Here is a 25,291-nt window from a genome sequence, read left to right as displayed (position 1 = left end):
TAACGATTATTGTTATTGTAGGCTAATATGACCACTTTTGTTTGAGTTAATCCATAAATTACTGTTTGTAAATCACTTGAAAATAGTGAAACATGTCAGACAGTGACCACCTCTCAGAGCACCATTTCACACATGTCGCACAGTCACAGGCCAGTATTAAGTTTTCTTCCAGAAAACTGCAGCATATTTACATTTTAGAAGATGTAACCAGTGATTTTTTGGAGGGGATTTTTGCTTATAAGATTTAATTGTTTTAGCTCTAGCAAATCTAACATTTTATACATGATATGCACGCTGAGCTCTGTCTTCACACACAGTTAAGGTTGCAACTGACTCATTGTTGATAATTCTGTCAGTTATTTTCTTAGTTAATTGATTATTTGCTTGGTCTAAACATCATAAAATGTTCAAAAAACATTATAGAGTAAAGAAACGTAAAAATATTTACATTTGAGGATTTAAAATGTTTTTGTTTTTTTAAAAATGAATTTTTAAAATAGATTACCATCATATTTAGTGTTTAACTTAATGGTTGACAATCAATTGTTGCAGCTTCTACACAATCTAACAATCACTGAAACTTGAATATCCTTTGGAGGCATTAAAGGAAAGCCATACTAGGGATATTACTAATCTTATATTTAAAAGGAATAAGCTGTTCTGCTTACTTCCCATATTCTGCATTTTTAACAGTGTTGCATATCAGCATGCCATAAGTGTTAGTGTCTTTGATCGAAAGGATATTAAAAATATATATATAAATATATGTATTTTACAAATCACACACACAAATTATACTGACATAAACACTTCAGTTTATAATAAGTTATTTTTGTTCTGTCATATATATATATACATTTTTCTCTTAAGGTTTAAAAGGAACTCCTAGTGTTTTTATGGACTTGGGCTGAGTAGAAGAATACATTTTTAATACTATGAACTATCACATTCATTTTAATATAATGTATACGATATAACCTGATATAATATCAACATTTTGTTACGTAGGCCCCTGGTAAAGCAGTAAACTATTTCTGATTTGTAGCAGTCGCTCACCAACACCGGTAAATAACGTGCAAACTATCAGAAATGTCAAAATTTCAAGTGGCGCGCTTGACCACATCTCGCGAGATTTCCGCGCGTTCTGTACTTTGTCAGCAGCAGCGGTCCTCCACCATTTCGCTGCGTAAAGTCTCCTCCCCGCGACCGCTACATTCTGCGCCGAAACCCAGTCTCTCCCGGTCCGTATTTTAACTTCTTCCCACAGACCTAGTGGTACCTCGTTGGGTACCGGGAGGCAGTTTGGATTACTGGCATCACGGATTGAGTGCGATTTTGCGCGGATGACGACTCCTTCAACGAGAATTTAGTAAAAGAAAATTGGTCGGAAATTTCAGGTAGGTGGGAACTTAAGATGGCGGCCTTGAGAGGGAGGGGGGCAAGGAGGAAGTAATGGGGGACTTGAGGGGGGCTCAGACTGACGAAGGGACACAATTAGACTGCATTTCAGTTGGTGCTGTTTTTCAAGCGGACTGCGTTGAAATATTTCAGACACTACAACGAACTGAAAGCGCAACGAATTCCAAAGCTTTACGGCGGAAAGAAGGCCAACGTGAACTGCATTTAAGTAAATAAATTCCTATTAAACCTTAATTTCCGTACCGTCGCTTGTAAAGAGCCAGCAGTGGGACCTTGTTAGACCCCCTAAATCCCCCGTATAATCATTGCAAAATTTATATGGAACTTTCTAACATTGTTTTTTGCTCTTTTGTATATTTAAGTAGAAACTAATAGCCACCAGCGCTCAAAAGTGAATAATTTTAACTAATTAATTTTTTCTAAAAGAGATTTGACCCCACGCAGTGACGTCACGAGTGATTGTCCCCCTCTGTAGTGCATGCAGAAGCGGGTTTTAATGCGACTTTCCGATGTCTTTTTTGTGAGTCTCGCTGCGAAGCAACTTAATCAAATGTGTCGGCACAAACGGGGCTCCTTTTGAAGCTGGGAGCATTACATAACTGCGGGTGGGATGGGGCGCCTGCGCATCAAATGAACGCACCCTATACTAACTCTTGTAGCTCGCTAGTTAGCAGCAGGCTTTCCCCCCCACTCTCCTCGTTTATAGTGCCACCCAAGCACCAGTGTTATTGTAGGAGCTAACGTTAGCTAGCTGAGCACACGAACTAGCCAAACCGGCAAAAAAAAAGCGTTAAGGCGTTAACCTCTTTTTTTTGTTGTTAATTGTGTGGCTTTTTTTGTGTGTGTGCGGCTCCCGAGGTTGTGGCTTCATTGCCACTCAGAAATGAGATTTCAGCTTTTTAGCTACGCAGCCAGCCTGAGCTCACACATCCACCGATTAAAAGACACGATCGCCCCCTCCCCAAAGGTAGAGGTTCGTCTTGGGCTCCGTGCGGCGACAACAAGACACAATGAAAAAAACGTTAACGTTCACTACATTGAATGACCGGAGGCCCGCGCGCTTGGTCACCGGCTTTTAGCTTTGAGAGCGCGTGCTGCAGGATTCCTAACATCTTCCAGTGGGCGACTGCAGCAAATGCAACTTGGAGCTTTAGCTAACGGAGCTACTCACTTTCTTGCTGCTGCTACACGGACTATTTTTTTATTTTTATTTTTTGTTGTTATATTATTTTTTTTATTACTGCTGCAACATGCAACCCCACTGAAACACAGCCACAGACAGCAGCTACAGTCCTAGCAGCAGTTGGCTAGCGTTGCTATTCCAGTGTTTGCTGCTGCTTCTCTCGTGACGTGACATGTTACTCATCGTCCCCACACATTGTGATATTTTTGTTTACTAATTGAGCATCTAATAAAGATTAATCACATGCATTAGCTGTCGGGGGCTTTTGCACGTTAGGGTCCCAGACCAGCCCTGGAATCTTTACATTCTAACATGCTAACTGCACCACTTGCAAGTTATTTCAGAGTAAAATGAGTATAAAATGTGAGACACTGTGCTGCAGGCAAAGTAAGGTCATCCCACTTTGTTTCTATGCTCAGAACATGTTCCACATTAATATCACAAAGAGTACACAGTGGGATTTACATAGCTGTAGATGTAAAGGTGTGCTTTGGAAATGCTTGTTTTCATAAGCAACTGCAAGTTTATTCGAAAGGCACCTCACCATACACAGGGGTTATTCACAGTGCTTTGCAAGCAAAGGTTAAAATTAAAGCTTCTAAAAGTTAAAATACAAAATACAGCAGAGTAAAATTATTATTTTTTAAAAGGTACGGAAAAGTAGAATAAAGTGCACACAGATTTTATAGAATAAAACTGATTGTCAAGAACAGCAAAAAAAAAAAGAAAGACAATGGAACTGTGCAGAATGAAATTACTGCCAGTCTAGAACCAGACATTGTAAGATCCACCTGATTATTTACTAGCAGTGAAAAACACTGTCTTTCGCTTAATTTTAAAAATGGACACAGTTAGGGCAGATCTAAGTTCTAAGGGGAGCTGTTTCCAGCAGAGGGCAACTTATTGACCAAACACCATTTCACCTTGTCAGGTCTGCACTCCAGGCATCACTAACCGACTGCAAATTTCATTTAATAGTAATTTAGGTGACTGACCCTTTGAATAGTTCAGCGAAAGAGGTGCAAGTGGTGGTGAAGGAAAAAAGTTCAATTATAAAGTCCCATAACGCACACATACAATTCTGCTGTTTTTGTTGGAAAAGAGTTAACTTTAGTCAATTGTTCATAAAAAGTTTTTGAGCTTTTCAAATGGTGGCAAACTCTGAACCACAGAATTAATCCTTGCTGTACTCAGGTGTGGCTTTGATGACAATGATCAAATAGCGTGAGCAGCTCTCCTTTGACCAGAGACTACAAAAGACCACCTTAAAATGCAGCTTTATTCGACTGACATGATGCCACAGATGACAAGAGAAAAGCGAAAAAGGGCTGTTGACATACTGGAGGCTGCATGTGAGGGCTGTAGCCAGTCGCTTCAACGTCCACAACTCCAACATTTGTTGACTAAAAATTAGTTCAGACATCTCTGGATGGATGAGTTCAAAAACATGACTCCGTCCCACCAAAATGTCCAGTAGCATCGCCAAGCCTTTCATAAAAAGTAGGACGATATTCCACAGCAGCAGCAGCATTAACAACCTCAATAACTCCGTGCATCGCAAATGTGTGACTCATTACTGACTTGTGATTTCTGATCTATGACCCCACTCTCGTTCTGCCCATTATCATTTCCAATCTAGTGTGTACTTGGTTGTTTCATGAAGTCTATTCTGTTGACGAGATGCCGTGTGTTGGAACAAGTACTTGTTCCCATATGTTAAAAACAATGGATAGAATTTAATAAATTATCACATGATGTGGTTGTATTTATATAAAGAAAAACAATGTGATCCTGGGCTATGCATAAACCTTCACGTGCTATAGCCCCAGGCGCCCAAGCCTAACAATGCCACTGAAAATGCTTTTGGCTTTTGCTAACTTTTTACAAACCCCACAGCATAAATTATTGTCCTTGTGGTCTTTGTGCAGTGTGGCAAGAACAATAGCTCGCTTCATTGGTGTTTTTAATTGTGAGATGTAATTGCTCAGTAATAAAGTTAACATCCGTTTCTGTGTTTTGCTTCCTCAGAATATGTGGAGGGGACCGTAATTTCAGCATCCTGGAAGTAGAAAGCACAGAAGATCTGTGTCTCACACCACAGACAGGTGAGAAGTTGTTGCTTTCCACACACATCCGAGTAGATCTGGCTGTAATATTTTGTCCACCATTTGATTGTGACTTGCTCATACAGTGTCTTGTGTCTCTTGGCATTTGGTTGACTGTTTTCGGGGGAAAAAAAGAAAATCTCATTATTTTTGCATCCTTTGTAAGCTAGTGAGTCGAACAGCAAGTTGGTGATGAGGAGAATACAATGTCCTGTTTTTGAATTTTAAAAAAAAACGCACATTGACTGCCCACCTTACCTCTTTACCGGCAAAAGTTATTTTTTCCTGCACCTGTCAGCATATATCCCACTTCATCCAGACATTTTCTTAATAACCTCTATCCCCCACAGGTGCAGTGTGTAGCCGGGGCAGCACAGAGGAAGGAAGCTCTGGGGAGGAGGCGGTGCGGCAGCACGCCTCTCCGGCTGTGGATGTGCTGGGTGGCAACCCCCAGGCTGCACAGAATGTGGCTGGGGAGTCACCTCGGCATGCCCCGCAGCCGGTCGCAGCTGCCCCCCGCCCAGTCCCTCCGTTCACCCATCCGTCCGCTGTGCCATTGCCGGAGAGCAGCAGCTCGGCATTCCCCGGCATGGAGAACGCCCCTCCAACCAGCTTGCCTGAGACTCTCACAGTCAGCAGCGACTCTCAGGACATCATCTCAGAAGAAGTCCTCACGGAGGAGAGTGTTGCCGAAGTTGTCGGAGTTGCGAGATCCTTGCCAACATCCCTTGCTGAGGACTGTAGTTCCTCTGCTGAGATGCAAAGACTTCCAGCTCCCCTTTGTCCTCCTCTCGCCTCACAGATTGACAGCACAGTGCAAGAGTTGCAATACGGGTCACAAACTGGTAAAGAGAAAAGTCACTCAAATAGTCAGACAAACCAGATTCAGCCATCTAGAGAAGGCGCTGGACTTGTGGTTATTACGGGGACAAAGGAGACACAGGCCGTCACCTTGGAATATAAACCAGAGACTGGAACAAACATGGAACTTGGTGGAAAAGAGCACACAGGCGGGAATATTCTCATACAACCCCAGTCTCAAATCTATTTCACAGTCACATCTTCCTCGGCCCCACAATCAAGTGTTGGTTTTACAGTCACCACAGCACATGGGGCTATGGAACAGTCTGACAGGGATGCACTTGTCCACGCAAATCAAGGCAGCCATATTCCTCCGTCAGGTGCTGCGGAGCAGGCAGGCAGTCACCAGGACTCAGAATTGTCTGTGCTCCCTCTATCCCCAGCTGAAAATAGAGAGATTAAACAAACTGACCTGTCAAAAACACAGCCTAAAATCATCAAGGAGATCTCAAATGATGCCAGAGAAATACAGAAAGAAAGTTCTTTGCAATCAGTTGAGACCTTTGAGCATGTTAAAGCGCTTAGTGACACTTCTCACAAAGAAACACAACCTCATTCAGCTGAAATACTTGAGACCCCAAAGGCAAGAGAATCACTTCCTGGAAAAGGAAGCTCAATGTCCAGCAGTAATGAGGGGAGCTGCAATCCCCTTGAAGAAATGCAGATTGAGAGTAGCACGCAGGAAGAACAAACTGACATGACCACCTCCTCATCTGACTCCACAATGCTGCCAGAGTGCTCCTCCTTACAGGGGAGCTCCTCAAAACCCTCCTCTGCATCCCCCCTGTTTGACACAGGTCTAGTTGTCTCGCTGCAGGCAGGGGAGGTTTTTAAAGCAGGATCATCTCATACCTCTGATCAAGTCCCCACAACACAGACATCCCTGATTGATGAGTTTGTGCATACTGCCAATGCTCAAGAAATTGTGGTTGTCAGAGAGGAGGCTCATATCACTGGGGACTGGTCTAACATGCACCTGAATCAGAGTTACCTCCTACAACGAGAAGATGGCAGCGTCTGTGAAGCTGCCATTGTTAATGAACTGAGCTCTGAACTCTCTGCTGGGGAACCAAAGCTGTATGAAGAAAGTGTTCAGGCAGAGATGGAGATGGTCTCGCAACCTGTGGAAGTGTATGAGTTTTGTGGCCTGGTGGAGGAGGTTGCAGAGGAAACGGTCTGTGCCACTAGTAGTGCACAGATGCCTCACTCTCCAGGATACGAGGTGAACCTATTTAACGCATTACTAGAAAACTCTGAGGAGTACACTGTCAAAGAGGACCTCGAAACAACTATTCACACAGTAGGTGAAAGTGGCACCATCATAATTTCCCAGCAGCCATTGCCTTCATCAAATGATCTAAATCAAATACAGGCTTGCTCCAACAATAATTCCCATAATTTGTCCATACAAAACACAAGAGTAGCTGCAGTCGAACAGCATTTGGTGTTAGATGCTAACCAAGCTGTTGAAGTGGCACACTCAAGTGAGGTTTGTTTAGTTGAAGTAGCTGCTGTTACATCTGACTCATTCACTGTTGAACAGACAGACACCAGTACACAAATTGGGACACATTGTTCACAGGTCAGTGCAGCAGTCTCAGACCAAACAGAGGTGAGTGACTCTGCCATAATTCAAACAGTTCTCCCAAAACCGGAAACAGAAGCAACAGCTGGTTCGATATCTCTCTTATCCCCAGTGGTTACTGTTACTGGTCAGGACATGGGGATGCAATCGCCCGTTGCTGTTGCAGTGCACGTTTCTCATGTAGAAAACCGGCCTTCCCTAAATCAGACCCCAGGAGTCACTGTTGTAAGTGCCACAAAACCTGAGGTCTGTGTTTCTTCTCATGAAGGGACCAAAGAAACCCCTGCTGCGACAGAGACTCCATCACAGATTATTCAGAATGTTGTTGTGCCCACAGAAACCAAACCAGAGGCTTTCAGCACCGCTCACTCTGGTATAAATCCAAAGCTGCTCCTTCTTAAACCGGGAGAAACTCCTCTCCTGAAACACCCACCCTCCCTTTTGGCACAGGTGTCCAAGCAGCAGAATGCGGCCGGCAAGTTGGCCAATGCCCACAGCTCTTGGTCTGGCACCGTGTCTGAGGAGTGCCTTCCCCAAACTATCTCAGCAGCAGACTCTTTATGTGCGCCTGTGGCTCTCAGCAGCCAGACGGATCAGACGCAGTGCTCTGTCAATAAAACTCCAGTGGCAGCAGCTCCTGTCAAAGTGCAGCAGCCCACTGTGAGCTGTAACATTTCTCTCCAACGTGACCAAGCTGCGTCTGTCACCTCCACAACTCCAGCAAGCAAATCTGAGGCCTTAACTGTTACCAAAACAGACCCTGCATCTCGAGATGTGTTCGCACCTACTGATGCACCCCCACTCGCTACGCCTCACACCCTTGACATGGCATCAGTGGAAAGGGAGCATACAGCCACGACTTCCACCAGTCCCGAGGACCCTGTCAGCCGGCCCGACCCCCTCTATGTGGAGGAGGAAAGTGAGGACATGGAGCAGGACGAACCGACTGGAGAAGCCGAAGCCCAGGAGGCCACTTCAGGACAGGTTAGCAGTCCAGAGGAAGGCAGTGACGAAGAACCAGATAAAAGCGACATGACCACCCCCAGCTCGCCGCACAAGGTATTTTTTTTATTGAAAATCGCTTTAATAAATTCTCTCATCAAAGACTAAGCAAGCTACAGAGTGGGGTAACTAGATGAAAAAGAGTTTTGGCTGGGTTGTGGGATTGAGGCAGTTTTACTGTGAGCCACATAACACTGAAGAGTTTGTCCTTGAAGGTAAAGGAATCATGTCAGACTCCACTAAAACAGGGCATAGCTGAAGTGAAAATGTTTGTGGACACTTACATTGTGATTAAGGTGATGATAAATTGAGTTTTTTAGGTATTCATAGGTGCCTCTTACTGTTGTTGCTTTCTTATCTGAATGATATATTGGATGGCACACTGAAATGTATGTGCAGTAAGAATTTCTCAGTTCACAGGTTATTTTCTTTTTCTTAAAACGACATTTATGTGCAACTCTGTGTAGTTGTCCTGTTGATTAAATCGACATTGAACCTGGAGGGAATTTTAATATTTATCCTGGCTAAAAACAAAAGCAGTATTAATTAACACACCATAATGATCAGGTATGCCAGCATGTTTCGACTGTCATCACTCTGCATGAAGTCCATCTTAATGTACCTGGTGTGAATAGTGTCTTTTGTTATGTAGTGATTTATTTCATTTAAGTTGGCCGCATGCTAAGCCATGTGTGTTTTCCAGCATGGACAGAGCAGGACAGACAGAAAGGCACTGTTCCTGAAGGTAAGTGGTGGTTGTCAGACACCCAGATAGGCTTACTGTAACAGGACATTCATGAGCACATCCTAGCCAGACACTGTCACTGTTAATTAGGTGGAGAATTTTAACTCAAGCAGCCATTCCTTTGACTTCAGCTGTTTTATGAGTGCATGAGTTAAAGGCTGACACAAAGTCACTCATGGCCAGTTTGTAATTCAGGAGCATACCTGCTTTTTCTTCTTAAACACTCGCTCTAACCCAATTCATGCATGTGGCTTTTATCTTATTGAAGCTTTCACCTTCATCAGTTTATTTTATTTCTTTTTATAAATTACCTACTCGTCTTTCTCCCTTGGCTATTAGGTACGCCAGTGGATAGCAGACAGAGTCACCGTGAATTCATCTCCCGTGTCACCCTCCACGTCCTCCTGCTACCCCAGTCCCTCGGCCACCGCTGACTGGTCCACACAGCGGCGGGAGAGGTCCTCGCCTCTCCGGGGTCCTCATGGAAAGTTTGTTTCTCCCTCCTCTGTTGGAGGCTACAGTTCCTCCTCTTCGCCACCAGACCAGACCACCACCCAGCGGTCACGTGGGGAGCGTCACACTGACATGGCAGAGCTGGCAAAGCATGTGAGTGAGCCTTAACGTAAAATAAACATTCTTCTTTCAATTTGATAGTAGTGTAGGTGCTTGATCTTAGAATCACTACCGATGTTTAGACACATTTAGTACTCCTACAGGTTGTTTTATGTGCCACGAAAGACTTTCAGTGTGACTGCGTAGATTTAGAAAATGTGTAAGATTTAATGAAGTATTTCACTGCATCCTCAAACTACTAAAAGCAACTGCACATTCAGAGGTCATTTGCCTCATGTCTGATGATTTCAATAGGCTGCTCTAGGAGTATGAAAGGTTGTTAATATAAACTGGCTGTAGTGTCAAGGTCTGCTGGTCGTATGGTTGGTTGGTTGGTCGATATGTTCCCATACAAACAAATTCTCATTGCTCGTGCAATTGCGTGTTACTTTCATTGGAAGAAAAGTGCTACATCAACAGTCTGCAGAATTCATACATCATTTTTGGTAGTGGAAAGAGCAAACTACCTGTGAACACCCCCACGTTTTCACAACTTTGAACTGGCCCAACCAAAAGGAGACTGTTAAGTTTGACCTATTTCATGTTTGTTGAACGTTTACTTGAAGAAACTGACTGTGTGACAAAGAAGTTGTTGGTGTCGCTGCATTTTGTTTAAACTGATCGCCAAAAAGCAACTAGCAGTTTCACATCACGGCTCAACAACCAACATGGCAGATCATCTAAAAACAGCAGCCAACTTGTTTGTGTTATATTCCTCAGTCGCTCTTGTGCTGGATCACCAGTTGATGTAGTTTTGTTTTTTTTAGAAATCATATGAATATGTGCAGCTGCTCTGCTCTGAATCTGTTCTGATCATTACAGTATAAAATAACCAGGTTCACATGATTTAACATGCTGCAAATTGTAGCTTTTTATATTCATTTATAATTCATTTAGGCAAATAAGGCTTGCAGGTAGAGTGCACTCAGTACACTGTGGCCCATTTAGTTAATGCAGAGATAACATGCAGATTTCTTTTCTCTGTGACCAATCGATTGGTTGAAGAGTAGGTGAGATTTCAGTCCACCAAGACTTTCTCTGGTTTTCTACAGCCCTACAAAACAAATCACTTTGAATGGTGTAAATATAACACAGTGAATGTAAGCATCCCGAGTCCTTGAAAGAGGGCAGATTTCTCCTTAAAAACACATTAAAGCTTTGTGTGCCTGTTACTTGATTAGATGTAACTTTGGACCAAGTTTCTTATTCAAATGTTGGTCAATAATAAGTTACTAATTATTTTATGTCTGTTTGAAGTAATTCAAGACAGTCAGTGTGTGACAGCAAGCGAAGATGATGATAGAGTTGATGCGAAGACCCTCTACTCCCAACCTGCAGTTTCACAGACTCCCCTGAAGTCTTTTTGACTGTTATGTTTCACTTCGCTTGATTGCTGGATTATACTGAAGAGCTGTGTAGAGCTCTGCTCTGAATCAAAATTGTCGCATTCAAGTGGTGAAGACACTCAACACTCCGCTCTCACTATTTACCTGCACTACAGGGTGGGAATCCAGGGGAATCTCATGAAAGGGGTGACATATAGTTATAAAACACGAATGACAGTTTAGCTAAGTGGTGTTATCAAAGGTCCCTGAAAAACAGAACAGAGAAAAGCAAGAGTATATGACTTTTTGATTTTTTAAAAAAACAAAACAGAACAACTGCATTTATTTGGAAGCATGTGACAGTCCTCTGCCGTGAAGAACGGCCTCTTTGCAGGACATGAGCACTGAGGGCAGCTATTGTTAACAAAGTGTTGTATGAGCACAGGCCCTCAGAAATTACACTGTTCTTTTTCTCAGCTGATCAGAGTTGTTTGAAGTGCTGCAGCTGTTTGTTTGTTAATGATGAAGTTTGCTCTTTGGGCAATGATGTATGAAGTAATCACAAAATACTTCACCTTCATCCTGCAAAGATCAAGTAATTATATCCAAAATGTGCTCAACCTTTCTTGGCAATGAATGACAAGCATGACCAGCATGGTGTTACATTATTCCAGAAATCAATGTTGGCCGTTTGTGAATGGATTCTGAGTTTTGTATTTTTTTTTTTTCACACACCCGTTGCTCACAATCAGAGAAGAGATTTACTGACTGGATTGTCCACTGTGTCCTGTAGGAAGCAGACATTGAGCATCGAACCCAGGCGCTGAAGCGAGAGGGATTCTGGTCAATGAAGCGTCTCACCCGTCTGACGGAGCCTCCGCGACCCAAAGTTCACTGGGATTACCTTTGTGAGGAGATGCAGTGGCTCTCTGCTGACTTTGCTCAAGAGAGGCGGTGGAAGAGAGGGGTGGCTAGAAAGGTAGGACACGTTAACTATCATAGGTTTACGATTTGCTTAAATGCTCTGAAGTTTAACACATACGTCCTGTTTAAACAGATGAAAATATGTGTTTCGTACATACAAATATGTAAACATATAAATGTGCCAAAAGATTAGCCGTGCAATATTTCTGATGATGTATACTGCAGATGTTCTGGATGTGTTCTGTTCATACGTTACTAGGTGGTGCGAATGGTGATGCGACACCACGAGGAGCTGAGGCAAAAGGAAGAAAAAGCCAAGAGAGATGAGCACGCTAAGATCAGAAGAGTCGCCTCCTCTATTGCAAAGGAAGTCCGGGCTTTCTGGAGCAGTGTTGAGAAGGTACAGATGATTCCCAAAAACTGAACAAACAACACATTCTGCTTCAGTGTTCAGCTGTGGAATCTGAAAAGATCATCGTCTGTGTTTGGTTGGATTTGTGACAAAAATAAAATCCCCTTCTCAGACAGTGAAATACATATATATCGAATCAACAGGTGCTACAACGTAAATGTGAAGTCAACATTTTTATTGACACCTCATTGAAATTGCAAAGTAAAATTCACCATAATAAGAGTGTCTTGTTTTTGTCTGTGAAGGTGGTGCAGTACAAGCAGCAGTCCAGGCTGGAGGAAAAGCGGAAGAAGGCTTTAGACCTTCAGCTGGACTTCATTGTTGGTCAGACAGAGAAATACTCGGACCTGCTCAGCAAGTCGCTCGCACCCAGCAGACCTGCTGAAACTGTCTTGACTCCACAAAAATCTGCACCGCCTCCAGTGGATGAGGATGGTGAGAAGTTTTTACCTAAATAAAACCTGCTTCTTCCAGATAACTGTGAAAGCAGCTCTGTCGCCCTGCTACAGAACTGCTTTCAGAGCTGATTCATTGGTTCAGACACGGACGTTGTCATAGCTACATACTGATGACTGAATCGTCTTAAGCGCCCACAGAGGTAAAATGTTTCGTAGAGACAAAAGGCTGTTCTGAACTGTCAAGGTCACTGAATCTTTGAGTGAATCCACCGTGTTCTCTTCTTTCTGTGAACATTCCCCCTGACTACCTGACTACCTCAAATGCACTTTGACTCACAAAGATGATGAGTCTCATATTTCTCAGACCAGTAAATCAGTTTTTGGTGCAACAGGTCCAGGGTTCTGTACCGAGTGCTGCTTGGCAACTGCCAGATTTGAGACTTGTCAAACCTGTCAGACAAGTCTGCTGTCCATGTTAGTAGAGGCAGGTGATTCCTAAAATATGGAGGTGAACAGCGCTCGCTCAGTCAGAGGAGGAACAGACTTGGCATTGACTCTGTTCTTTGCGTCAGTAGCCTTGTCCCACCTTCATTTTATGACCCGACACGCTTTTGTGGTGCTAAAGTGCAAACGCAGTCTGCTCAGCCATCAGGAATCCCATGCCACTGAAAGCAGAACTTAAATTTTTCACTAAAAATGGTCCAACCAGATGGCTTCTTAAAGCAGCTTCTTGGCTTTAAAAACATGCAGCTGAAACCTTGCAGTTGAGTTTTTTTGTTTGTGTGTGTGTGTAAATAATGAATCCAATCAATTAAAAAAGTGAGACACAAAATACATCTGTTGTTTTGAGATTCAAGAGGCGTTTAGTTTCTTTTTGGTCAGTGTAGTCAGAAAACAAATCTTTTTCAGTGCAAAATTCTCTCATCTTGATGCAGACAGAGACTTCGAGCCTCCGTGTGAAGAGGAGGACGATGAGGAGACCATAGAGGTGGAGGAGCAGCAGGAGGGCAATGATGCTGAGAGCCATCGGAGGGAGATTGAACTGCTGAAGGAGGAGGGCATGCTGCCGCTGGACCAACTGCTCAGCACCCTCAAACTGCCACAGGTAGCTCCACAAACAAGACTGACTGTGCGTTTGTTTTCCAAAAAGCAGAACAAAAGTCAAAACAGTGTCACGTTGCACTGTTGTGTAAGCTCTGATAAAAACTTTTACATCGTGTTGCATTCATCCAAAAATCCTACTGGTTGCGTACAGTATGTTTCCAGTTTAGTCCTGTTTTCTAAATTAATAACTAAACCGACAATATCACATTGGATCGCCTTTAGACAAAATGGAGACAACACATCACCTTCTGGGTTGCAGTGAACTAACTACAAGTTACATTTTTTTGTTTGTTTGTTTTATACACCTTTTTTAAAAATTTTTTTTTTTTTTTTAAATTTGGGGACATTTGCACCATTAAAATGTGTGCAGAATTAGCTGTTGGCAGTTCCAGTTGCAAATAGAAACTAGTCTTTTTAGATGAATTTGATACTGTCAAACAAAATGTGAAAAATGTGGTGATTGTCAGGCAAGTCCTGGAGTTATGAGGAAGGTCTTTTTTTTCCCTATGACTTCTAAGCAAACTTGTGAACAGTTTCTACTTCATTTATATTGTGCCTCTCATACAAACATGCACTCCAAAGTGCTTACAACAATAATACACTGACAATGAAATATAAATGCCAGGGATGGGAAATATTTTAAAAAACAATACTAGAATTTAAAAGCTAAGGTTATTGCTTTTTCTTTTAAAACTTATTGAGACAGGTTGCCATTCTCAAATCTGTGTTTTGCAGTTTAAGATATAAGACATAAAAACGATATAATGCCTCACTGTTGCTTTTATAGACACCTATGGAACATGAGGAAGATGTTAGCGATCTGACTGAAACATAAATTAAAAACATATTAGATGTAGGGAGGAGCAAGGTTATTTAAAACTTTAAAAGCAAATAAAAGAATGCAAAAAAGCATGTTTTGAATATTGGAGTAATGTCAGAATGTACACCAATAATTATATCCTCTATTTATGGAAGCCACACTAAATTTACTAAATACATGTATGATGTTTCCTTCAGCTATTGCAGACTTATGACTCCTAAAGTATGAAGTTTGGCACACGTTGCAGCAAGCTGTGCATCTCAGCCACTGCTGCAGCTGTATCTGTTGACTGTGTTGATGCGGGAGACGTAGCAGTGGGCCAAATTATGAAAACTAACTTCCTGAACACCTGCATACACCTGTCCCTTTCATCTCAAGCAGTATATTTTCCTTCTGCCTCTGGAGCCCCCCGTGGAGCTACAACTGACAGTTTGAAAAACCTCTGATGGAAACAAATTAATCGTAGAAAAAAAAAGTGAACATTAAATTAGCAACCACATTAAATGTTCATTGTAAATTTCTAGTAGATTTTCTGTCTGCTGTACTGAACCATAGCAAAGTTCTTCTAGTTGAGTCTCTTGGTAACATCTCCAGAGTGGTTATTTCAGGTTAACAAGACCAGACCCCTGTCTAAGTGAATACGGAGAGAGTCATAAATGCAGATTTTTTTGAGCACCAGGACATAAAATCTGCAGCGACAACACACTTGTCAATGGTGAAACAACACTTTGATTGGCTGGATGTTTCCCAGTTCAGCTCTTACCAAGCAGACGATTGGCTGCCAACTGGGGCATTACAAAATTATCTTAGATTTTTATTCAGCATTCTTTTAAGTTGCAGGTCTTTCCATTATGTTACTGACTGTAGCTGTGCACTTGATATAACACGGTAGCTGGACATGCACAACCTTAAGAGCTTTCGCCTTCACCTTTTCCCTTCAAAGTAGCTTGTTTAAATTATGTGATTTGACTAGATGCTTGTTAAACTTTATTTTTGCGTTTACAACTCAAAATACAGGAGGATTATACTTTACTGAATGCAGAGATTGTAGCTGTAATCAAAATACTAAATATTGCCTCCTATTTAGAGGTTAAAGACATGTTTAAAGCTCAAGAAACTTATCAGAACATTGTAAGATGCCGCTAGGTTTGGATGAGTGTGTTTGCTACGGACACAGATGTTTGTAATCACTGAATCATTGGATTACGCAGGACTTGGGCTCAGACGAAGAATGCTCTGAAGCAACCTCTTCATCGGCGGAGGAGGAAGAGGAAGATGGGGAATTCACTGCCAATGAAGAGGATGGTAAGTAAAAAGCAAGAACTTTTTTTTTTTTTTTCTTACACTATTCAGTCTTACTTTTAAATATTAAAGTAAAACATCCCACCAGTATTTTCTTGAAATGCCCTGAAATTAAATCCCTTTCCGCTCACATTTTGAAATCCAAATCTGCATTTATTTGTAAGTAATTTATATTTTTTCTTCCCGTTTTCAGCTGAGGATGAGGAGGACACCATAGCTGCCCAAGAGAAGGTGGAGGGAAATGTCGATCACGCAGAGGAAATCGATGACTTAACCAAAGAGGGTTAGTGCTTTTTTCCCTCTGTTTTCTTGCATATTATCAAAAGACGTTTGATTTTTAATGTTTGTGTTGGTTTGAAGAATTAAGAGCTTCTTTTATTATTAAATATGTGTGAAGAGGATTTAGCTTATGCCCAAAAATGTCATGACATAACATTGAGATGCTATTTCTGCTCTTTTTTTGCATTGAATTGGATTGCCTACTTACAGCCATGTATCGTGCACATATGAATTATGTTTTTTATTAATTTCTGTAAGAACAGAAGCAGTAAATCTGAGCCCCCACATGTCTCTGCTCCCCTTCCAGGTGATATGAGCATTGAGGAACTGCTGGAGAAGTACAAAGGAGCGTACGCCTCAGACTTTGAGGCCCCATCTGCTTCTGGCTCTAAAGCGAGCTCTGATTTGGAGGAGTCTGGGGATGAGGAGGTGGAGACTGAGGAAGATGAGAGTGATGTGGAAAGCAACTCTTCTTCCTCAGGTATTAACCCGCTCATAGGCAACCAGTTGTTGAATTGTTTATCTGCCCCTGCTCAAAAGGTGTGGAAACTTTTGGCAACGTTTCTTTCTTCATGTTTTGCTACTTCAATTTATAATGAAATCACTGCGTCTCTATAATCTCTCAGATTCAGCAGGAGACAGTGCAGAAGAGGATGAGAGTGAGAAGGAGGACGAGGAGAGTGAGGAGGAGGACGATGACTGTGGAGATGAAGGCATGGAGGTCTTGCTAAAGGAGGGAGATAACAGCCCACCGTCCTCCACTTCACGGCCAAAGAAAGAGATCAGCCATATTGCTGCGACTGCAGAGAGCCTGCAGCCTAAAGGCTACACTCTGGCCACGACAAAGGTCAGTCTGGAATATTAAAGCATTATTTCCTGTCACATTTTTATACACTGTGGGCTCATTTGTCACTGCAGCATAAAGTCCTGCACCTCTATGGAAACAACACAGCTGTGGCTAGAAGCAGTGAGAACTCAAAAATGTCTTTTGTGTAGTATGACGCAGTTAGAATGTCAAAAAATATACCAAAAGAAAAGCTACATTTAAATTTCTTTGATTACCTATTTTAGAAAAACTAAAAAAAAAAACCCTGCAATCAACAGGTATACCATTTTTTTTTTAACATGCCCACAGGTCTTACCACCACTAAAAAAAAAAGGTGGCTCTGCATGCTATGGATATTTTAATACTTAGATTTTGCTTTCATACTTTTCTCCTATCTGCTCTCAGTACACAGTTAAGCCAGAAAGTCCCTGAATATTTGTCTGGTGACTGTTGATCACAGCTGAATCTGGTTAGAGCAAGTGGTCTATGTTTGGTGAATCTTTGAATGAGACATGTAGAATAAAGTGATATTTTTTGAAATGAAAATATCACAAATTTTAAGCTGAGGTTTGGCAAAAATTTTTGGACCAAACGGCAGATCATAGATGCAGCATTTCAAGGACCGTTGGAAAGTCAGACGATTCTCTCAGTTTTTAAAGCTTCTGGCTCTGATAGGTGGTGCAGTTTTGCAGATTTTGCAACGTGCCTTTAAAACCCACAGCCAGGTTTTTGGTTTTAGAGGGTTAAGCTACTTTATTAAAATCAGAAGTATCGCTTTTTAAACCTGTGCAGTTCTGGACTTTAATTTTCTCTCTTTTTTTCCCAACTAAAGGTCAAGACCCCCATCCCATTCCTGCTTCATGGCACATTACGAGAATACCAGCACATCGGACTCGACTGGTTGGTCACCATGTATGAGAAAAAGCTAAATGGCATTCTGGCTGATGAAATGGGTCTGGGTAAAACCATCCAGACCATCGCTCTGCTTGCTCACCTCGCCTGTGAAAAAGGTAACGCACTCGCTCAATATCCCATTAGTGCTTCGTGTACATACAGTACTTTAGTGGTGTAGCTCATTTTAGTTCATAGCATAGGTGTAGATTTCAGGTGGGGGACATATCTAGAGCCTGTGCGTTTGCCCCCTCTAATAAAAAGTGAAGAGAATGAAAATGAAAAAGGTTGATCTACAGGAGTATAAATATTTAAAAGCGATACAGAAGGGCCAAGAGCCTTGCTGAATTATATTTCATTATATGTTCTTACCTGGTGCCTTAAAAAGAAAGACATTTCCACCACAAAGGGATGCTGAAAAGGCACACATTGGTGCAAAAGAAATAAATAAAAATCACCTAAATTAACTCCAAATTTCCTTTGGGAGAAACACAGACTGTGGGGGTCTCTGCTCTGTGGAAATCTTTGAATTGAATATGTCGCCCAATGTTAAAATATACTCTACACCCGTATGCTTTGTAGTAATGTGTTTTAGAGTGTTTTTCATATTTTATACACCAATTAAACATCCTTTTTATCTTCATGTGTTGACAGTTTGTCAATTGGTCTGTTGTGTTCAGGTAACTGGGGCCCTCACCTCATCATCGTTCCCACCAGTGTGATGTTAAACTGGGAGATGGAGCTGAAGCGCTGGTGTCCAGGGTTTAAAATCCTCACATACTTTGGCAGCCAAAAGGAGAGAAAGCTAAAAAGACAGGTAATGAGTTTGTTCGTTCTTACAAAACTTGGTTAAAAAGCAACCAGACCTGCATTCCTAATCAGTTGCAGCACGCTTCCCTTGTTAATTCTCATTAATTTTAGGTTGTGTTTTTCACATTGTGTCCCTTCTGGCTTTACCTCCATCATTTGTGATGTAATGAGATTTTACGCTGTCACGTTTAAACTGCCTGCGTCAGTTCAGTTGCGTCTTGATCAGTTGTTTGCATTGTATGCTGCTTGTCTCACTCTTTTAAGCTTTTTTTTAATCCTTGTTTTTTTTTTCTTTTCTCCTAACAAGCTGTTGTTTAATTATTGTTTTAATGGATAATTTAACATCTGGCCAAAAGACAACAGTTGAAAATTAACCGCTTGGCTAAGATGTCCTCATTTACAGTGATGTTGATTAATTTGCATTGTTCCTGATAAAATAAACAAACAGAGAGAAACTGTGGATTTTTAATTAAACATATCTGACAAATATTGTAACAGTTGGCTCCCAAAAATAGACAAGAAATAGAAAAAATCTCCACTGGAAATATTAGAAATACACTGTTCTTCTGTTTTTGTTTTTTTTTTTCTTAGGGCTGGACAAAGCCCAATGCTTTCCATGTGTGCATCACTTCATACAAGCTGGTGCTGCAGGATCACCAGGCCTTCAGACGGAAATCGTGGCGGTATCTGATCCTCGATGAGGCACAAAACATCAAGAACTTCAAGTCACAGCGCTGGCAGAGCCTCCTGAACTTCAACAGGTCAGCAGAGCCTGTGCAAACTATAATGTTGAGCCCGATTTTGATTTATATTCATGGACAAGTTATATTTGAAAGGAAAAATAAGGATGTCTTTAAAAAAAAAAATAATAATAATAATTCAGCAGTATATTTTAAAAAAAACTCATCAGCAATTTACCATTAATTCACAGCATCTGCTCAGCTGTGACGTGTACTCTGCCACATGTGCTGCAGACACGACTGAGAGCATTGTGAACAATGGAATTAGAGTTGCTCTGCTGTTTGGCACCATTTCTAAATTGCCTCAATTATCTTTTACTGCTGTATTTTCCGCTAAAAGAAATAAGTCTACATATATGCACCTGTACCAGTATATCTGTAATAGGCCAGTATTGGCAGGCCTTTGAATAAGGAAGTGATTCTGTGTTGTTGATGCCTCAAACTGCCAGGATGAAGCAGCACCACCAGTTTAGCACCATTTGTAGCTTTGTTGTTTGTTGTTGTGTTGTTATATACCCAGTTGGATCAACCAACAGTGATCTGACCAAATCTTGTGTCCAAAGGTTTCAATTTCAAGCTTAAATATGAGACACGCACCTCCTCTCTGTAGCATTCATACATTAATGAAGTGAAAGGACAGTCATGCTAATAAAGATAACCTTCTTGCCCTTTAGTTTTATGACTTTATGTGATGGACACAGTGGAGAGAAACAAGGAGTGTGTTGTAAGAAAACAGTGGAATGACATGTCACAAATGGCTGGGAATTGAACCACTGCTCAGGGCATTTGCGTCCATGTAGTATTCACCCTAACCACTCTGGTGTCGCCTAACACGATGTTTTAACAGTTCTATTAGTCTGTACTTTAGTCTAAATATACTAAATAAGGCCAGTTTTAATGCACAACCAGCATATGTAAAAACAGGCTAAGCGAGATTTCTTCGTTCAAAGTGATATTTGTGTGGTTGGCAGTTGAAATTGTTCAGCAACTCACTGACCCAAAATTGCTCCTGATGTGTGCAATTCAGATTAAACAAACATGCCCAGTGCTGCTCTCTGGTGGCTTCAAAGAGGTGACACTGTGTGGAGATCTAGAACAGATGTTGGTAATTCATGCAGTGCAGAAGCAGCACAAGTCACAGTTTTTGTTTTTTATTATACGAAATGCACAGGTTTGGTGTGTATAGTTTGTGTAATTTGCAACGATTTTTCCACTTGTATTATATGTCTATTTTCCCCCGAAGCACACTAATAATGTCTTGTTGGCTGTGTGATGCTGGAGCAAAAAGATCATGAGTCTTTGGGAAATCAGGCTCATGGGGGGGGGGGTTCAGTTTTATTCACACTAGTAGTGCTTATTGAATACAATCTCTCTTGTCTCTGTAGCGCTTCCAAATAGACACTCAAACATACCCACTGTAAGCTACTGCTGGTCACGAAAATTCAGTGTGCATCCAGCCGTAGAAGACATGCTGTCATTCAGTATTAGTCATGTTCGACCTTGACTGCATCCCCAAAATACACCGGAGCGTTAAACTGTTTATCCACAGCCCACAGTGGTGTGTAAACATAAAGTTTGAGCAGCTAATCTTCACATTTGAAAAGGTTTGTTCTTAACAAAATGGCTGTAATTACACTAACTTGTCATCATTTGGCTGGTGGCCTGCCTGGTCCAGCTGGTGGTAATTTCTCACTGTTGTGTGAAGCTCCAAAAGAGTACTTTAGCTTGTGCACATGAGGAGATACTCACTGTTTTATTATGTACAGTCATTAAGCCATAGATCTTCTATTAAGGTATACAAATGGAGAATAAAAGAGAGAGGAGGCGGGGGGCACTTAAGTGTATGTATAAAAAGGCACCACAGTGATTATCTCAAATGTACGACCATTGTAGTCTACAGAGATGCAGTCTACAGATATTGCTTTGTACAGATACAGATATTGTAGTCTACGGAGATGGATTACAAGTGGTGTTGTGGACAGGTATTGAGCCATCAGTTATTTTGTGTGTTGTGAATCATACATAATGGTAGATTAACCCTCTGAACCCTAATAATTTGCCAGTAGATTTAAAAGGCATGTTTAGCAAAAAATGGAATAAAAAATACACCATTTACCAGAGCCAGACACTGTAAAAGCAAAACAAATCATTGGATTTTTAACTTTACGATGGGTCTTGAATGAATCATGTGTGAAGCGTGGTTCTATTTGGAAAATGAACTGAATCTAAGCGAAAAATTATGTTTTCATCAAAATCCTTTCACTCTACGTGTCTCTGCATGCCAAAACATTTGCACCAGATGTTGTCAAAAACACCAAAAAATGGTCACAACTAGGAAGCCATGAGTGTAGTAGTAGTAGTAGTAGTCGTAGTAGTAGTAGTAGTCGTAGTAGTAGTAGCTGCGACCAACCGTCATGTGACAAGAATGCTGTGAATATTCAGCTTGTAAGTAACAGACGAGAAAGACTGAGAGCAAATGAAGCACTAAAATACATCCAGCATGGCTCAGAAACAGTTTACAAAGGAGCAAAGTGTCAGCAAGTTGTTGGAAGATATAATTTAGCATGAAATATCTTTCTAGTGTTGATGTGCAGAGTGGTGTGGAAAACAGAGTTTGGAGAAGTGGTGGAAGATGTAGTGTCATGCTGCTCAAAAAAACATTTTTGAGTTCTCTCCACTTCTAGCCATGCTTGTGCTGTTTCCATAGAGGTGCATGACTTTGTGTTGCAGTGAAAAATGAGCCCACAGTGAATAAAAATGTGAAAGGAGCCAAAAACCACTTAAGGTTCAAAGGGTTAATTTGTGCCGATTGCTTCCCACATCAAATATCCTGCACATTATGGTATTGATTGAGTCATACTACTCCAATCAGCCTTGTTTTCAGCAGAAAAAACTCTCATTTAAATTCCACTGTGTGTTACCTGCTCAGCACCAAACAGCGGTTATAGTACTGGAGTAATTTAGCGGCTAACATTTGAGATATTTCCCTCAGGATTTGCTGCAGACTAAAACTAGAAGGAGAGCGATTATGTGATTTAGATTGGTCGACAGCAACACGATTGCAAATAAATGTTTGTCTCTTCATGTTTTCTAGATGTGTAAATAGCCACATAAACATAATAAGGTGACAATATATCAATGTTGTGTTTACAGCTCGGTGTAGCCAAAAATCAATTAAAGCACTTTTTAGCAGCAGCTTAAAAAGAAAAAGATTATTTATGTGAGCTCCATTTGTTCTCCTTAGCCGTCTGCAATCTTGATGATATAAATCTTGGCATATTTATCTAAACCTCTCCTCTAACTTTTACCAATGACAGCCACCGGCGACTGCTGCTGACAGGAACTCCTCTGCAGAACAGCCTGATGGAGCTTTGGTCTCTCATGCACTTCCTCATGCCCCACGTCTTCCAGTCCCACCGCGAGTTCAAGGAGTGGTTCTCCAACCCGCTGACAGGAATGATCGAGGGCAGCCAGGAGTACAACGAAGGCCTGGTTAAGAGGCTCCACAAGGTGCTGAGGCCGTTCCTGCTCAGGAGGATCAAGGCCGACGTGGAGAAGCAGATGCCCAAGAAATACGAGCATGTGGTGCGCTGCCGCCTCTCCAAGAGACAGCGATTCCTCTACGACGACTTCATGGCACAGGCCTCGTAAGTTAATAGACGGAAGAATTATTTTTGCTTTTTGTTGCAAACAAAAGTGAGAACAAGCATTCATACATAGAAGTTACAAGTTTTCTTTACACTTGAAGCATGATGCTGTGTGCGTGAATTCTTTGGTATTTTTTACCGTAATCCTTTGATTTTTGGCGCAAATTTTATTTTTATTAAGGTGTGTATTGTTCAGATTATCAGCTTGGTTTCTCTCTGATTCACAGGACCAGAGAAACGCTGGCCAGCGGTCACTTCATGTCTGTGATTAACATCCTCATGCAGCTCCGCAAAGTGTGCAACCACCCCAACCTGTTTGACCCTCGACCCATCCAGTCACCCTTTATCACGCAGCCCATTGTTTTCCATACAGCCTCCCTGGTGCAGGACGCGCTGGACGTATTGCCTTTAAAGGTTAGCATTAACTTAAAAAACTGAAAAATCCAACCTGAAAGAGCAATTTCATTTTCATTAACTAAGAAATATCCATGTACTTGATTCTGACAAATGTGTGTTTGTGTTCTCAGCGCTGCGACCTTTCTATGTTCGACCTTGTTGGCTTGGAGAGCCGCGTGTCCCGTTACCAGGCAGATGTCTTCCTGCCACGCCACAAGGTCAGCCGCCTGCTAATCCAGGAGATCATGGAGTCCCCTGAACCCCCTCCGAGACCCAAACCGGTCCGCATGAAGGTCAACAGGTACAAACTACACCTGTGGACACTTCAAAGATTTATATAAGCACAGTCTTTGCAGGGAAAATAAACCAGTTTCCTTCCAGTTAGATCAGTTACACACCTCGGCTCCTGCCATCAGTGTGATTAACAACTTGATGCATCAGCCAAGTAAAGCTGATCAACAGTTAAGATTCTTTATTTTTTTGATTCTTTTTTTCATACTGTCAGTTTCCCGACTGAATATTTTACTTTCATAAATGGACATTAAAAAGTTTAATACTGAAATGTGAGCTTTCTATCTTTGTAAATGTTCACGTGTTGTCCAACTCCAGTACTTAAAACTGGACAATCTGCCAACCAATTTGATGGCAGTGTGAACAAACAAACAGCTAGTGGTGGTTGTGTACTAGCCCTCTTTTCAGTGGGAGAGTAAAGCCTCCATTTCATTTATTAAACAGCAAATTTGAGGATTTTGGAAGAGCTAAAATAGGTAGACTTCACTCAGTGGACAATGAGTCCACATCGTTGATGAACAAAATGGCCATTTCCTACATTCTTCGTCAGCATTTCTTCACAAGTTCATAAACTGCTACACGAACCCCTCTGCTTATATCTACATTCAGCCCACAATTTGCAATCATGTGGCCCGTCTGCACTGCACGCTCCCCGACGGTGCAAGTGTCAGGAAAACGAATGGTGCTCAAAACAAATACTTATTATAAGAAGAGGCTGTGAGGAGATTCTCTGTTATCCAGACCTTTCTAATTTATCATTAAGAGTTCTAATTGAATAGTTGCTCCGTAGGTGTTTTGATTTGCAGCTCAAGGCTTTTAATCAGCGGTACCCAAACACAGCTGGCGGTTTTAAAATCTCCAGATATGCTGTGCTACGTCTGCTGACTGCGCTCAACGCACTTCAGGAATAATCACTGACATGGTGCTAGAGCCCAGCTGCTATATCCTGTACAGAATGTGAAGTTATAGCCTAGCTTCTCAGAAAGATCCACAGGAGCCTTGTATGTATAATAGAACCGATTGCGTACAGTCGTCCTCAAATATATTCACACCCTTCCATTAAAGAGAGAGAGAAAAAAAAACAGCTGTCACTAAAATAAGTTGAAATTGACAAAGTAATAATAAAAAAAAAAATTAATGAAAATCATGACATTGCTTTTGAATTGTGGTTCGACAGAAATATAAAAAAAAAAAAAAAAACAAGCACGATGGGACCTGTAAACTAACATTTTGCTAAACAACGCTTTGAGGCAATCGCTGCAATCAGGTGTTTTCTGTACCTCCCCATCAGACTTCTGCACCTGTTGACAGGTAGTTTGATTTTGGCCCACTGCTCATCAGCAAAGTGCTGTAATTTGTCTGGGACATTTTTATTTATTTATTTTTCTAAATTATTCTTTTTAACCACAATTCAAAGTAATGTCTTTTTTTTTTTAACTAAATTGTAATTTGGTGATTTTTTTTATTATTTATTATTACTTTTTTCAGTTTCTAGTTATTTGAGTCACGATTGTGAATTTTGCCTTTTCTTTAATCGACGGGTATGAATACATTTGAGGACGACTGTATTTATTGCTTGCTTTCCAAGTTTCGCATTGATCGGTGTACAGGGAT

General features: G+C 41.4%; 1 protein-coding gene across 2 annotated transcripts in view; it reads left to right on the top strand.

Annotated features, from left to right (window-relative positions):
* Window positions 1-1,183: 1,183 nt before the first annotated feature.
* Window positions 1,184-25,291, top strand: part of srcap (Snf2-related CREBBP activator protein) — a 40,383-nt gene continuing 16,275 nt past the window's right edge. Inside the window, exons 1-19 of one of the 2 annotated variants that reach the window (XM_008277752.1) lie at window positions 1,184-1,397; window positions 4,631-4,707; window positions 5,058-8,212; window positions 8,859-8,900; window positions 9,240-9,506; window positions 11,631-11,816; window positions 12,021-12,161; window positions 12,419-12,608; window positions 13,507-13,676; window positions 15,707-15,800; window positions 15,991-16,080; window positions 16,384-16,557; window positions 16,703-16,923; window positions 17,735-17,912; window positions 18,474-18,610; window positions 19,195-19,364; window positions 22,661-22,990; window positions 23,218-23,404; window positions 23,518-23,687. In XM_008277752.1, the coding sequence (XP_008275974.1) occupies window positions 5,297-8,212; window positions 8,859-8,900; window positions 9,240-9,506; window positions 11,631-11,816; window positions 12,021-12,161; window positions 12,419-12,608; window positions 13,507-13,676; window positions 15,707-15,800; window positions 15,991-16,080; window positions 16,384-16,557; window positions 16,703-16,923; window positions 17,735-17,912; window positions 18,474-18,610; window positions 19,195-19,364; window positions 22,661-22,990; window positions 23,218-23,404; window positions 23,518-23,687 (5,663 nt within the window). In that variant the 5' untranslated portion in view covers window positions 1,184-1,397; window positions 4,631-4,707; window positions 5,058-5,296. The remainder of the gene's footprint in view (window positions 1,398-4,630; window positions 4,708-5,057; window positions 8,213-8,858; window positions 8,901-9,239; window positions 9,507-11,630; window positions 11,817-12,020; window positions 12,162-12,418; window positions 12,609-13,506; window positions 13,677-15,706; window positions 15,801-15,990; window positions 16,081-16,383; window positions 16,558-16,702; window positions 16,924-17,734; window positions 17,913-18,473; window positions 18,611-19,194; window positions 19,365-22,660; window positions 22,991-23,217; window positions 23,405-23,517; window positions 23,688-25,291) is intronic. The other variant, XM_008277753.1, reaches the window with a different exon arrangement.

The sequence above is a fragment of the Stegastes partitus genome, unplaced genomic scaffold (genome assembly GCF_000690725.1).
Source record: "Stegastes partitus isolate 25-593 unplaced genomic scaffold, Stegastes_partitus-1.0.2 Scaffold107, whole genome shotgun sequence".
Classification (NCBI taxonomy): Eukaryota; Metazoa; Chordata; class Actinopteri; family Pomacentridae; genus Stegastes; species Stegastes partitus.
Note: the sequence above shows the minus strand (reverse complement) of the source record. Positions and strands in the feature narration are given on the sequence as shown.